At 48.7% G+C, this 14,432-nt stretch overlaps 1 protein-coding gene across 3 annotated transcripts in view; it reads left to right on the top strand.

Annotated features, from left to right (window-relative positions):
• The first annotated feature begins 13,683 nt into the window (after positions 1-13,683).
• The window catches only part of ARHGAP22 (Rho GTPase activating protein 22), a 171,290-nt gene continuing 170,541 nt past the window's right edge, over positions 13,684-14,432 (top strand). For all 3 annotated transcript variants that reach the window (XM_043596812.1, XM_043596814.1, XM_043596810.1), the window contains exon 1: positions 13,684-13,840. In XM_043596812.1, coding sequence (XP_043452747.1) covers positions 13,792-13,840 — 49 coding nt within the window. In that variant the 5' untranslated portion in view covers positions 13,684-13,791. The remainder of the gene's footprint in view (positions 13,841-14,432) is intronic.

Below are 14,432 nucleotides of genomic sequence, written 5' to 3'. Positions count from 1 at the left end.
GTAAAGAAACAGACCAGTTATTCTCCCTCTCCATTCTTCTTATTTATGCTTGTTATATAATTGTCTTCCTATTCATCGTGGTTGAAAATCTTTGTGTTCGCTAACTACAAGTCTCTGACTTGCTTTGCCGCTAGGTTGGCCCTAAAAACTCGAAAACTAACAAACAGCATTGACAATAGTACGGTTTTGTCAATCTTCACGGTAGAGTCAAGAAACGTGATTGACCCTGAGAGTAGAAAAGTACTCCTGAGTCATTAACACCTTAAAGTTAGATTATATAAACTTTTCATTAAATAATAATGATTCAGGGGGCGCCTGGGTGGCGCAGTCGGTTAAGCGTCCGACTTCAGCCAGGTCACGATCTCGCGGTCCGGGAGTTTGGGCCCCGTGTCGGGCTCTGGGCTGATGGCTCAGAGCCTGGAGCCTGTTTCCGATTCTGTGTCTCCCTCTCTCTCTGCCCCTCCCCCGTTCATGCTCTGTCTCTCTCTGTCCCAAAAATAAATAAACGTTGAAAAAAAATAAATATTAAACAAATAAATAATAATGATTCAGTAAAGTATATTAAATAAAAGGTAATAAATACTCAAAATCTACTCATTTCATTACACTTTGCTCTTGTGCTGCTGTGGTTATTGTATCTGTGTGGTGGAAACACTGTATAATAATGTGCTGTGTAGTTGGTATTTTAAAACTGGCCACCGTGGGAGAATTTACACCTTGGAAACTGGAAAAATACTACAAACAGGGACTTGATTTGTTCTTTTACTGATTAAATTTAAGAAAGTTGTGGGGGCGGGGAGCATCCAGGTGGCTCAGTCAATTAAGCATCCGACTTCAGCTCAGGTCATGATCTCACGGTTTGTGGGTTCAAGCTCCGCATCAGGCTCTGTGCTGACAGCTCAGAGTCTGGAGCCTGCTTCGGATTCTGTATCTCTCTCTCTCTCTGTCTGCCCCTCCCTCACTTGTGCGTGCGCCCTCTCATTCTGTCTCTCTCTCTCTCTCTCAAAAATAAACATTAAAAAAATTTTTTTAAATAGAAAGTGGTGGGGAAATTGTTAATAATGCAGATTAAATTTAAATTGGGCTGTGTCTATAGTCATTACACTATGATGTACATTACATTACATTACATTACATCATTACAGTCATTATGTTGTGAAAAGCACAAAATTGAAGAAATATTTTTCTGGTGTTTGCAAACAAGTATCTCATTCAACATAGTCACTCAAGCCATTACACAGCTAAGGAAAGTTCTGACATATGGAGCACGGAAGCTGAAAATGGTTTCAGCTTAATGAATATAATCCGAGAAAGAGTTTAGCAGTAAATTACATATCAGACTTAATGACCATAAATTATTGGGTAAAGCACTGTGACTCATAGGGCAACTCTGTTTGTCAAATCATGGTTAACTTGAAACTCTGGGGTGCCTGGGTGGCTCAGTCAGTTAGGTGTCCGAATCTTGATTTCAGCACAGATCACCATCTCGCGGTTTATAAGATCGAGCCTGGCGTCGGGCTCCGTGTTGACAGCTCAGAGCCTGCTTGGGATTCTCTCCCCCTCTCTCTGCCCCTCCTTTGCTCTGTCTTTCTCTCAAAATAAATAAATGAACTTAAAAACATTAAAAGGAAGTGGAGACTCTAGTTTGGCTACAGACTCAAAAGTTTAGCAAAAAGTAATAAAAGCATCCCATAAGAATTAATTGGCTAAATGGACTCTGTAATCAAGAATCGTATGCTCTGTAGTTATTTGTAAATCATGGGCTACACATACTTTATATTGGTAAAATTTGTAATAAACTGAAATGATAGATAGACAGATAGAAAGACAGGACAAACACATTTTTGAGAGCTGGTTGTTAGGCATTTACCAGAACACCGCTGTCTCACAGTCTGGCTGAACTTACCATCACATCACATAAGAGATTAGGAGAAAATGGAAAGAAAGACCCCCCTCCTCCCACGCTCCAGGACCAGCATGGTCCCTGGGAGCTACAGAACTCGTCACACAGGTCACTGGGACTTGTCCTAAGATGGGGAAGCAAATGCTGAGAAACAGCAGGGCTGACAGGGCAGGCCACTTCTCTGTGCCTTCAGCCACATTTCTAAAAAGGGACTGCTGATCTCTCTCCCTGGGCTCATGGGGCAGTCGTGAGATTCCGTGACATCATGGCTGTGCCGATGTGCCGGCCCAGGGGCAATCTTTGCCCCTTACGAGAGGTGCCACCATCCCCACCACCAATTACCAGCAGAAACTGTGGCTCACACCGCCCCCTCCCCTGGCAAGCTGCCAGCACGGAGCCGTTGCAGGGGCCGGCCTGATTCTGACGCAAGCGGAAGAAGCAGAGGGAGGCTTGGCCACTTCTGCTTTTGGCTCACGCCCACTGAGGTCTCTGCGCAGGGAGCACATTTGAATTCTCAAACCTCAGCCACAGGTTCACTTCAAGTTTTGAGGGAAAATTTACGGGCAATTTCGTTATAGCTGATTATAGCTAGGTCCTGTGCAGAAGTACCTCTCGGTGTTTCTGGAGAGCTACAAAATGTGCAAATGATTGCTCTGACTGAGGGTGGATTTGACTATCACTCATGGGGATGGATTGTCTTTCCCATCCAGAGATTTCTTGCAGAAATCCCTAAATTATAGTATTTTATGTACCCTTCTGTGGATCTATCCTAAGGAAATAACCCAATATTCAGAACCCAAAATTCAGAAAAATATGGGTCTGCCTCAAATCCTTTTTTTAAATAATGTAATGATGTGGGAACATAAATGCAGAAGCAAAGCAAACACAGAAGGGTTCTGCTTGCGGGGCCTTTAAAATAACTTTATGTACCGTCATTAATATGTCATTTCAGATGTTATTCGAGTGCCATGAGGAAGTGCTTGATTTAAAATGTTAAGTTAAAAGGCCAATGAGCAGCATCACGGCTGTGAGCCTCTGCTCTGGATCCAAAAGCCTCAGCTGGAGTCCTGCTTCTGTCCCTCATTAGCTTCCTGACCCTGGGCAAGTCACTTCCCTCCTGAGGCCTCAGCTTTCTCATCCACACAATAGGGCCGCAGCAATACCCCTCTTCGTGGGCAGTTGTGAGGAAAACAAGGAGAAGATCCATGGCACCTGGTGCACAGTGAGTCATTGACATCATCCACAACCAGCATTGTTACTGCATCTGTGGCAAAATCCATCCACCTAAAATCCTGGAGGGGAATATCACCGACTTCCCCTAGCAGCTACGGCTGGATGGAGCCACCAGGTGAGGTGCCTCATCCTCATTCCTGCCTGTCTGCTGTAGGATTCTCTCTCCTCCCTACGCTCTCCCTACTGCTCATCCATTCTGCACACCACTCGGCTATAGCTGTCTCCTTGCTTTTCTGATCTGTGAGCTCTTGAGTCAGGGAGTCTCTCGCTCACTTCTGTGGCCCCAGCCCTGAGCACAGAACCTGGCAAATAGTATGTGCTCAAACATTTGACCATCAGATTTTTCCAAGTTTTATTGGAGAGCGTTTCAGAGATTTACTGCTGCATAACAAAATATAATGGTTTCAAATAGCAACTATTTGTTGCTTCTCATGATTCTGTGGGACTGGAAGCCGGTGGGGCTCAGCTGGATGGTTCTCTGTGCCTCGTAGTGTGGGCTGGGGGCCGCCAGCTGTATCCACCTGGGGTCTGGAGGGGCTGGAAGGTCCAAGGGATCCGACTCACATGGCTGATACCTGGGTGGTCCTGGTGGCTTCTCTTTCCCACATGGCCTCTCATCACTCACTAGGCTGGCACAAGCCTGGAACAACATGGCGGCTGACTTCCTGAGAGCGAAAGTGATGCCGACAGACTTCTCAGGGGCTACTTGCAAATCTGCCACAGCATCATGTCCACCTCTTGATGGGAGAAGGGATGTGCATACCAGGCGAGGGGAATCTGGAAGGCCATCTTCGGAGCATCTGATACTTGATGAATAGAAATAGGAAAACGTAGGGGGGAAGTAACACCACCTTCAGCTGGTCTGGAGCAGCGTGAGCTGAAGTCTTGCTGTTTCTGTTCAGAGTGACACTGGGCCCTAGAAGAAGTGCAGCTGCAGCTGTTTCCCCAGGAGCAGCCAGCCGGGGGTGTCCCCACAGGGAGGCTGTGCTCTACTCAGTGGGGAGTGACCACAGCACTCGGCACCCTCTGGGCCCTCAGAGAAGACTGCTCAGCTTGCCGCTCCTGATTCCCTGCGTCCCAGCACCCGGGTGCTATGCCCTTCCTGTCCGGCAGAGACTGGCTGTCAGAGCTCATGGAGATCAAGGTGAGTAGGGCAGCCTCCATGAGCTCTGACAGCCAGTCTCTGCCGGACAGGAAGGTGTGACCCTGGCAGCTCATTGCCATGGAGACACAGGGACCCACGTGCCTACATGAGCACTGAGAGAAAGGGCCACGAGTCCAGGAAGGAGTGGGGTCCCTGCCTCGGGCACCATGCTTTCAGGGCCCACAATCACTCAAACATACACAACAAAAATCTGTTAAAGAACAAGTGCCTCTGTCCCTCGAGATTTACACAAAGTGCTGGCCCAGCAGGACCCACGGCCTTGACTTTAAACATCTGTTTGCTAGCAGCACCTGGGTGGCTCAGTCAGTTCCACTCTTGGTTTCAGCTCAGGTTATGAGCTCATGGTTCATGAGACCCAGCCCCGCAGTGAGCTCTGTGATAGGCTCCTCACTGACAGCATGGGAGCCTGCTTGGGCTCTCTCTCTCTTTCTCTCTTTCTCTCTCTCTCTCTCTCTCTCTCTGTCTCTCTCCCCACTCTCCACTTGCACATGCTCGAACCCTCTCTCTCTCACACACAAAATAAATAAATAAATAAATAAATAAATAGAATTTGTTTGCTAGCCTAGCCCTGTCCAGAAGCCACATCTCTTGCCCTACATCCTCAAAAGAAAAAGCAAATGTCATGGGTTTGGTTTGCAGGTTCAGGCCTATCTTTTTTTTTTTTTTTAATGTTTATTTATTTTTGAGAGAGAGAGGGAGCCTGAGAGGGAGAGGGGCAGAGAGAGTGGAGGACAGAGGATCTGACAGCAGGGAGGATCTGACACAGTTCAGGGACTTGAACCCGTGAACTGTGAGATCATGACCCGAGCCAAAATCAAGAGTCAGATGCTTAACTGACTGAGCCACCCAGGCGCTCCCTTCCTTCCACGCTTTTTTGAGTATTTATAGTATAAGACTTTTGTAGCTCTGTGAATTTTTTTTTTTATTGTCTTATACTGACAGTAATCTTTATCCTCATGAAGGCTCTTCCTCAGTCCATTTTCTCTTTTACTAATATCACAAAAGCAGTTTTCTCTTAGCTACTCTTTGGCCGGTGTATCATTTTCAATTCATCTGTTTCCAATATTTCTGTGTTCTTATATTTTAGGTCTGTCTCTTGGCAAACAGGTATAATTTGATTTTTTTGTAATCCAACCTAAGTACTTCTATTTTTTAATATATGAGCTTAATCTGTTTATATTTACTATGGTCACTGATACGTTTATACCCACTCTTTACCTCCTTTTTTATGTCTGTTTACCATGATTTTTAAGTTTTTTTCCTCCCTTTCTTCCTTCTGTTGAACTTTTTAAGTTTCTTGGGTTGTTTTGTTTTGTTTTGTCGGTCTTTATCTCCCTCTACTGGTTTGGAAGTTATACACTCTATTTCTATTCTTGTTATTAAAATTTCAACATGTGTACTTGACTTTGAAAAGTCTAGAGCTGAGCTGTTCATTACAGCAGGGATACCAGCCACCTCTGACTACTGAACGCTTGAAATGGGATCAATAAACAATTACATTTTTCATGTTAATGAATATTCATCTTAATTTTAAAACTGATACACAATCCAGTTGTTGGCAAGTTTTTCCTATGTTTGGAACAATTTGGGTAGGCAAATTGTCTTTTTCAACTCTAAATTTTGTGAAATCTAAATAGATCAAAATTCTCTAATGGAAATTTAGCATCCAAAATGAGATGCAGTATAAGTGTTAAAATACACACCAGATTTGGAAGACTTTGTACAGAAAGAGTATAAAATTTTTCAAAAATAAGATGTTGATCTCATGTTGAAGTGACAGTTGACCTTTGAACAACACGGGTTTCTTGATAAATACAATACAGTATTGTAAACGTATTTTCTCTTCTTTATGATTTTCGTAATAACATTTTCTTTTTTCTAGCTTCCTTTATTGTAAGAATAAAGTATATAAGATATATAGCACACACAATATGTGCTGATCGACTGTTTATGTAAACAGTAAGGCTTTCAATCCACAATAGGCTATTAGTAGTGACATTTGTAGGAGTCGAAAGCAGATTTTTGACTGTGGGAGGCATCAGCACCCTGAACTCCCCCACTTGTTCAAGGGTCAAATGTATAATATTTTGCCTATATTGTATTAAACAAAATATATTACTAAACTATTTCCTGTCCCCCTTTTCAACATAACTACTAGAAAAACTTTAACTGCATGTGTGGCTCGCATGATATCTCTATGGGACGTGCTCATCTAGAGTTACAGCCCCAGGTACCCAGGAGTCTGGAGCTTCTAATTCTCCCCCATTCTTCTCTTCCATGTGATTATATTCCGTATTAGATATTGCATCATATGCAATACCCACTCCACCTTGTTCTTCACACCCCTGCCTTAATTCATTTGTTTTATATACGATGATAATTTAGGTTTACCAAAATGTCTGCCCATTTCTTCGCCCACCTATACACCTGACACTCAGGCCTTCTTTGCAGCTCAGCTTTCTATACAGCTTCCAGAGGCCATGCTGAAGGCTGCACTGACTCTCTCAGTGTCACTAGTGATAGCAAGGACCCAGGCCCAGGCAGAGCCCCACCGGCCACAGGTACAAGGACCTCCATGCCTCTGTTGGAGTACAGCTGCTCCACTGTGGCCTCTTCCACCCCAGCGGGAGTGGCGGGGCGGGCAGGAGCTGCGGAAGGCGGGGGCCGGCGAGCTGCAGACAGGCGAGCAGGCTTCCACACCCCGCCAGCCTCTCTGTGGCTGGTCTCCATGCTCACACTGGCCTCTGACTCAGAGCGGGACTTCAGAGGAGCAGCACCTTGCCCATTCCTCTCATCCTCTCCAAGAATGTATATCTGACTGTCTTGGCCACATTCTCTGGAGAGATGAGGGGCCTTAAGGCCTCTGCTATGTGAGCGCTACCTGACCAGGGTCATGGTCAAAGCATCTTCCTCTCCCCTAAGGCCTTAGGGAGCCATTCCCCAGGGCCTGTACCATTCATTTTAGCCCAGTAGGCCAGGTCCTGGACCACTGGGAAGTAAGTGAGGCATTCATTGCCTCCTTCAAATTTGCACCCTGGCTGCCTCACTAGCCTCACCCTTGTCCCAGCATCCAATTCCCCAGAAGTATGTGTTTCCCATGGGTACTATACAAGTGATTCCTTTGAGCCCCCTGAGGTCTACAGAGTCCCTCCTCAGAAGGACTTCCTCAGCAATGCAGTGATCTGCTGGAAAGCGCATGTACACACACACACACACACACACACACACACACACCATAAGTAGTGTGCTGAGAGCACCATCGTGTGGCCACAATTTCCAATTACAGTCAGGAGATATATACATATACATATATATATATATATATATACACACATATATATACATATACACACAAAATTAGTTTAGCATTTCTTCTATTCAGTAATGGGAAGTCCTCTTCAGAAGGAGAAAACAATCCTCTGATTCCATCATCAAATTAAATATTTGTGTACATAAAATAATATGTATCCTTCCAATGTTCATAACTTCTAACAACTAGGAAAACGAAACTTTGCTATGTTAAAAACAAGCCAAAAGTCCCCTAAGAATTCTTAATATAATGTGACCTACAGTGTGGTTCTGGCTGAATTTGCGACCGCTGGGGTTCAATAGCTCATTGATAAGAGGCCTCCAGAGGATCATTGTGGCCACCATGATTTCTGGGGGCTTCCCTTACACAGGACTCTAACTTCACAGAAGCCAGTCAGTTCACTGATGGTGACAGGTTCCTGGCTAGGACTGAGGGTTCCCACTCAGTTCCCTGGGAGGCCCCAGAAAAGGCCCAAGAGGCAGCCATGGTACGGCTTCTGGCTCCCACAGAGACCCTGTACACGAGAGCCCAACATAAACATTAAAGACACACACATTCTCTTGCTGTCAATTCCATTGTAAGCACAAATGGAAAGTCAGGCCCTGAGATTGCCTAGGAATGTTTGATCATATGGTAACCATCCCACCTTATAAAAACAGCTTCGTTTTTAATATGTAATGTAAATTAAAGTGCAGGATTTATAAAAATGGGCAGGAGACCCAGTTTGAGAACAAAACACTGCCCTACTAATGCTGCGTCTGATGATGGAGGTAACAGGCGCTTCCTGGTCTCCCGTTAAGTGTAGCTGCATCACTGCCATTAGGACAGGTCCAGAGCACTTAGCTACCTTCTTTGCCCTCACTCAATCCCCACTGCCGTCATGGGGGATGGGTCTCAGAGAGGCAGTGAAACTTACCAGTGACCCAGCTAAGAGGCGTCCAGGCAGGAGTCAAAGCCACCTTTGCTCGACTCCAGTGCCGTCGCTCCTTCCATTGCAGCCCCCACGCCTCCTCCAGCAAGCCTGGATGGAGGCAATCGCCTTCCACAGTGCATGCCCGAAGGAGGCCTAGAACGCTGCTTTCCAGTTGCATCCACGGTAGCAGTGGGGACTGACAGGCTCTAAGAACAGCACACTACACCTCGCTTCTCACGAGCCCTGAGCTCTGGCCTTGCAACAGGGTGTGTGCCTCCTCGCCTCTGCCAGCAACCACTCTCCACCACTGCCCACCCTGCCCCACTCCCAGGGGCCTCCAAGGGCAGTGTTTTTAGGGTAGAGGATGGGCCTGCCTCTGCCATCACCACTTCCCTGAGACTGGACTGACAGAGACTCTCACCCCAGCCCCAGCTCTGCCCAGATGTCAGATCAGACTTTTGAAGGCTACCAGTCGATGGCCAGCCACCCTGCTTCGGTCAGGGAGACCAAGAGCAAAGGGCCACACTGAGTCCTGGGGAGGGGGAGGCTGGCCCAGCCTCAGAGAAAGGAACTGCCCACCAGAGCCCCACTGGGAGGCCAGGTCACTAAAGGCTACCTTCCTATTTCTCCCCTTGGCCTTGGCTTTCAAAAGATGTTTAATCAGCTGGCCTTGGTTTCAAATCTCAGCAATGCCATTTGTAATCTGTCCCCTTAGAAAATTCACTGAACGTTTCCGACCTCAGTTTCCCAATGCACGATGTAGGGAGATTTAAGCCATGCTGGTTTCTTGGAAAGTGGCTCAGATTCCCCCACCCCCATCCCCCCCACCCCCTCTTTACCCTCTCCCACAACCTGAGGGCTCCTACCCTGCTAATGACCTCCAGCCCCACAGCCCCACCTTCCTGCCCATACTGAAGACACAAGACTGGCCAGCTGTGCAGAATTCGGGAAGACTCCGTGTCGAAATCCCCAGGAAATCTACACACCCTACCACACCCTACCTACATGTGACCCCAGAGAAGGTGAGGGGGAGCCACTGAGAGGCTCCCCCCTCCCCCCGCGAGTGAGGCCATAGGCCCCAGGAGTGTGAGGCTGTGCCTGCTGGTGCCCGCCAGGGGGCGCGCTGCACCAAGTCGAACTCCTGGCGGGCGTGCACTCCTGGGCCGGCCTGCCGCAGCCCCTCCTGGCAGAGGTGAGCCTAGCGGGGCAAGACTTCCTCAGGCGGGGCAGCCGCAGGCTCTTACCAGGCCAAGGACCGCCAGCAACGCAGCGTCCCCAGAGGCACCGAGGAGCCAGGGAGCCTGCATCTGACTGATGATGTTGGGCCGGGACAGCTTCCTCCTGGTCCTGCCCGCCTCCCCTGCCCGCTCGTCACATGGGGGGGCCGGGGGCAGGGCCAAGGCCACGGCCATGGCCACAGGGTGAGCAGCGGGGGCAGGGAGCCCGAGCGCTCCCTCCAGGCGGTGCCAGAGGAAGGATCCCAAGCAGGCGCCAGGGCGGCGGAGACGGAGGTGTCCGGCCCGGGTCCCAGGTGAGCAGACCCCCGCCGGCAGCACCCAGGCAGCTTTCCTGGACGTCTGCCTGCCTGGGCCCGGATGCCCGCCGGGTGGTGGGTGCTCGTTCTCACGGCTCACATGCAGGCGCAGCTCCAGGCTGCCGGGGATGAGCGAGGGGCCACAAGGTGAACGTGTGCCCAGGCCAGTGCAGGACAGCGGGGCCATTCGGCCGCCCTAGAGGATGGGGGAGCAGCGAGGGCCCGAGCGCCGTGGGTCTGAATGTCCCACCTCCACCACGTTCAGTTGTGATGGGGTGACTCACAAGTCCACCTCGGCTTACTGTCAGGTTCATGTATCTGCTCCACAGTCGGTGCCTACTGAGTGTCGGTTGTCATTATTAATAACGTTTGCCGGTCAGGGCATGCCCCGTGCAGGGCATCCTGGCCTGAGTCCAGGAGGACCCGGTGCTCCCAGCACCTTCTCCCACAATGAGCCGGTTGGCCGTGTGGCCGGAACCAACCAAACTGTTCCTGGCTGAGTCATCCCCCGGCTCCCCTGGACTGCCTTGTGCTGTGCTGCTCAGCAAGGGGGTGGGGTGGGGGCAGTGCCCCAGCTGTACTGAGCTTACCTGGGATGTGGCCTGCCCTTGAACACTGCTGCCAAGAATGATGGGTGAGGGGAAGGAAAGGACTAGGCTGGGTACTTGGAGAGCAGTTCTCCTGTCCCCTCTGCCCCTGAGATTGCTTCCCCTCTCCCCCAGGCTGGCAGGCAAGGCCCACCTTATCTGCCCTTCCACCCGTGTTTCCCCCAAAGCAATCACCCACGCTCTGGAACCTTGGCATCCTCACTGCAGGCTGAGGTCTGCGAAGGTCACTCCCCTAACCAGAGCCCTCCTGGTATAATCATGCCCCCCACCCAACACACACACACACCCCTGATGTAGATGGGGGCCAGTGAGGGGAGAGTCCTGCCCAGGGCACATGGCACAGCCAGGACAGAGGCTTAGCACACTGGAGGGCCTCTTTGCTCTGTGATAGCAGAGCTGAGATTGGGTCCTACATCTGGCCAGGAGAAAGGTAGAGGCCGAGAAAGAAAGTAAGGGTGATCAGCATGTTCAAGGGAAAGAACTAACATTTTACTCACCCTCTCTCTCTTTCTCCGCCCCCCCCCCCACACACACATACATGAGGTCAGTCTCATCTATTCTATCCCTACAGCAATCTGCAGTAGTCACTGTATTTGGAGCCCCTCTCCCCACATTGGTCACAGTGCCCTGGCATGTATTCTAGCATCTGTCCCTTTCCTATACCAGCCCAGGTACCTTGTGAAAGCCAAGTCCACCCAGCTCCTGGGATGAGACCAGGTTGGTTTAGCCAATATGTACATCTCATTCCCCAGCCATCGGGACTAATTCAAGGATGAATTTGATTGCCCAGTCAAGGCCATGAGGCAAGAGATGTTTGGAAAAGCAGGGAAGGGAAGCTTCCCCGCATTTCAAAGAGAGACACCAAAAGGTATGTTCTCTCTTCCTGTTAGACATGAAGGAGAAAATATTAGCTCCTAAAGCTGGTATCCAGAATTTTTAATAATTAGGAAACTTCGGTGTTTCCTAATTGGTGTGGATGAAACAGATACCCCAGGAAACAAACAGGGGAACTTGAGGGTGGGAGGGAACCAGACTTGGTTGACATTATCAAGCTGCTGGATCCAACCAGGCCTGAAGTCCATGTTATAAGGTCTTTCCCACTAAAGGAGCCAATAAATCTGCCCTTATTTTTAAAGCCAATTTTAATTGTTGTTTTTGTTTCCAACAACTGCAAGTTTCTTACTTGATAATTTTCTTTTGACCAAAGATAATAATGGATACTCAGAAGGTATAAATATAAGGTTGCCAGATAAAATATGGGACACTCCATTAAATCTGAATTTCAGACCAACAATGAATACCTTTAATACTATAAAAGTAGATATTATGTCCCATGCAATTTTTGGAACCTACTTACACTAAAAATATAACTGGGCATTCTGTATTTTTATTTGCTAAATCTGGTAACCCTATTTCAGTAGCATGTCCAAATTCATACTACTAGAAAAAGAAAAAAACCTGGACACAGACCCAGAGTTTTTAATTCTAAAGCCCCTATTACACCAGGTCATGCAAAGGGCTTCTTCCTGTCACTCTTCATTCCCCTCTGTCACCCTCCCAGTCCTGTGTGCTAAGAGAACACAAAGAAATGTCACTCTGGGTCCCTGAGGGTCTCCGGGGTGGGTCCCAGCTCCAGAGTTCTCTGCTTGCCACTCTGCTCCTGTAGCTCCTTGGCTGGGCTCCACCCCAGCCTCGGGTTTGGGGCTTTGCTGCTCTCTTCAAGCAGTGTGGCTTCGTGGCTACCAGCTGCTCCCGGTCCCTCCTCACAGGCACCACTTGGCAATTCCTCTGTACGGTCCCTATGCTCCCCTTAGAGAATGACAGCAGCTGGAACTACCCGCAGATGGCCACGACTGGAGCATGATGGCACTGTCCCGATGCAGCCTACTGACAGTGCTATCTGGCAGCCCACAGCCCTGCCTCCACCTCCTGTGTCCGTGATGGCCCGACTCCCTGCTTTCCGGCATCCTGCGGGTGGAAGGGATCTGCCCACAATGAATGCGGGCCACGCTTGTTTTATCTGCATGACAGGGATTGGTTCTGTGATCACAAACACGATACAAGCGCAACCCTGCAGAGGCAGGAGAGCAAAGGAGACAAGAAGGGGATTAGGAAGAACATTCTGGTAGCTGTCCTTCTAGGGGTTGCTCCTCGTCCCTGTAAACTCCATATGTATTTCATTTTATTTATTTATTTTTTAAAATTGGCATCCAAATTAGTTGGCATATAGTGCAATAATGATTTCAGGAGTAGATTCCTTAGTGCCCCTTGCCCATTTAGCCCATTCCCCCTCCCACAACCCCTCCAGCAACCCTCATAAATATGGAGAATAAACTCCGTATGTATTTAAATGGGATCACATAGCCCCTTGGAACTGCCTTTCCCTGAGATGGCCAAGACCACTGTGTCAGTGATGTCGATGGCTGCCTGAATGTCACTTGGCTGTTTTGTCACTGGGATTTTCTTTTCGATTTTCCACAAACGTAAACCGTGCAGTGATGCTGCTGAACAAAAACTGAACAAAAGCACAGAGCTGAGGATCTGCCACTGGGTGCTTTGGGGGTTTGTCTCTCCGACTGGGCACGAGGACCACGTCCTCAGTCTCCCCACGAGCAGGACTGTGGTGCGCACCAGATGAGAGCCACACTGCGTACCTGCAGGTTGCTGTTTGTAGCATTTTCTAGGCTGCGTGAAAAAACACAGCTCCTTTTGAATCCAGGTCAGCTGATGGAAAAGATCGAGCAAAGCATCTGACGTGTGAAGGGCTTTGCTATTTTACTGCCATCATCTTGTTGATGCTCCGCTTGCCCTGAGGGGTAGTTGTCATTATTGTTCCCATTTTACAGACTTGAGGAACTAACACCCACAAGGTCCCGTGACTTGCCCAAGGCCATTCCAAGATCCCTGGGTACACTCGTATTTAAGGGACTAATTCCTCACAGCCAGGGTTCTTGTTGGAAATCCAAGAAAACACCAGATAAAGGGCATTCTAAATATATTTCTTTTCTATAGATGCTGATCTCCTGTTACTGGAAAACAGGAATTAGCTTGTCTGCTTGAGGATGTGGTTGGTTCTTTATAAAAAGGATATACAAGAAATTTGCACATAGACTGCCAGCTTCATTATGCTGCCGACAGCTTCCAGCAAAAGAACATTTGCAGCCAGATATTTCGGTAAGAATTTTATTCTATTCTATGTGGAGTATCATTACCTTTGCTCTGGGCTTCATGTTTGAGAGATAGGGGTCACTTGAGGCTGAGAGATGGGGTCACTCGAGGAGCTGTCTTGGCCTCGTGGGCTGCAAGTATCTAGGAGCATCTGTGATCGAGTGTTGGACACCGGCTGATGGCACAGCCCTCACCCCTGAACTTGGGAGCTGTTCTGTGTCTGCCTGAAACACAGAGCCTTCAACATGACCATGATTGTTGCAGGGATTTGACTCCAGTGACTCAAAGCTCTGATGACATTCAGAGTCTGTAAGGACCATGGTGCCCAAAGACGGAGGGGGCAAGAGGCAGGTCCTTCACAGGGAAAGCTGTGCATCCTGCTTGGAAGCAGTCCAGCCAAGCAGTTAATTCAGAAACGATGAGATGGTTCAGTAGCCCCCATTAAAGTGGCAGGAGGTGACTTAGGCCAAGTGAAACAACCCTCAGGGGGGGGGGAGGTCACATGCAGGTGCCGTGTGGGTGGTCGTGCAGATGCTTCTTGGGGGGATCACGCGGGTGCTTGTTGGGTCTCTGTGCAATGGTGTTCCATGTTCCCTAG

Source organism: Prionailurus bengalensis, chromosome D2 (genome assembly GCF_016509475.1).
Source record: "Prionailurus bengalensis isolate Pbe53 chromosome D2, Fcat_Pben_1.1_paternal_pri, whole genome shotgun sequence".
Classification (NCBI taxonomy): domain Eukaryota; kingdom Metazoa; phylum Chordata; class Mammalia; order Carnivora; family Felidae; genus Prionailurus; species Prionailurus bengalensis.
Note: the sequence above shows the minus strand (reverse complement) of the source record. Positions and strands in the feature narration are given on the sequence as shown.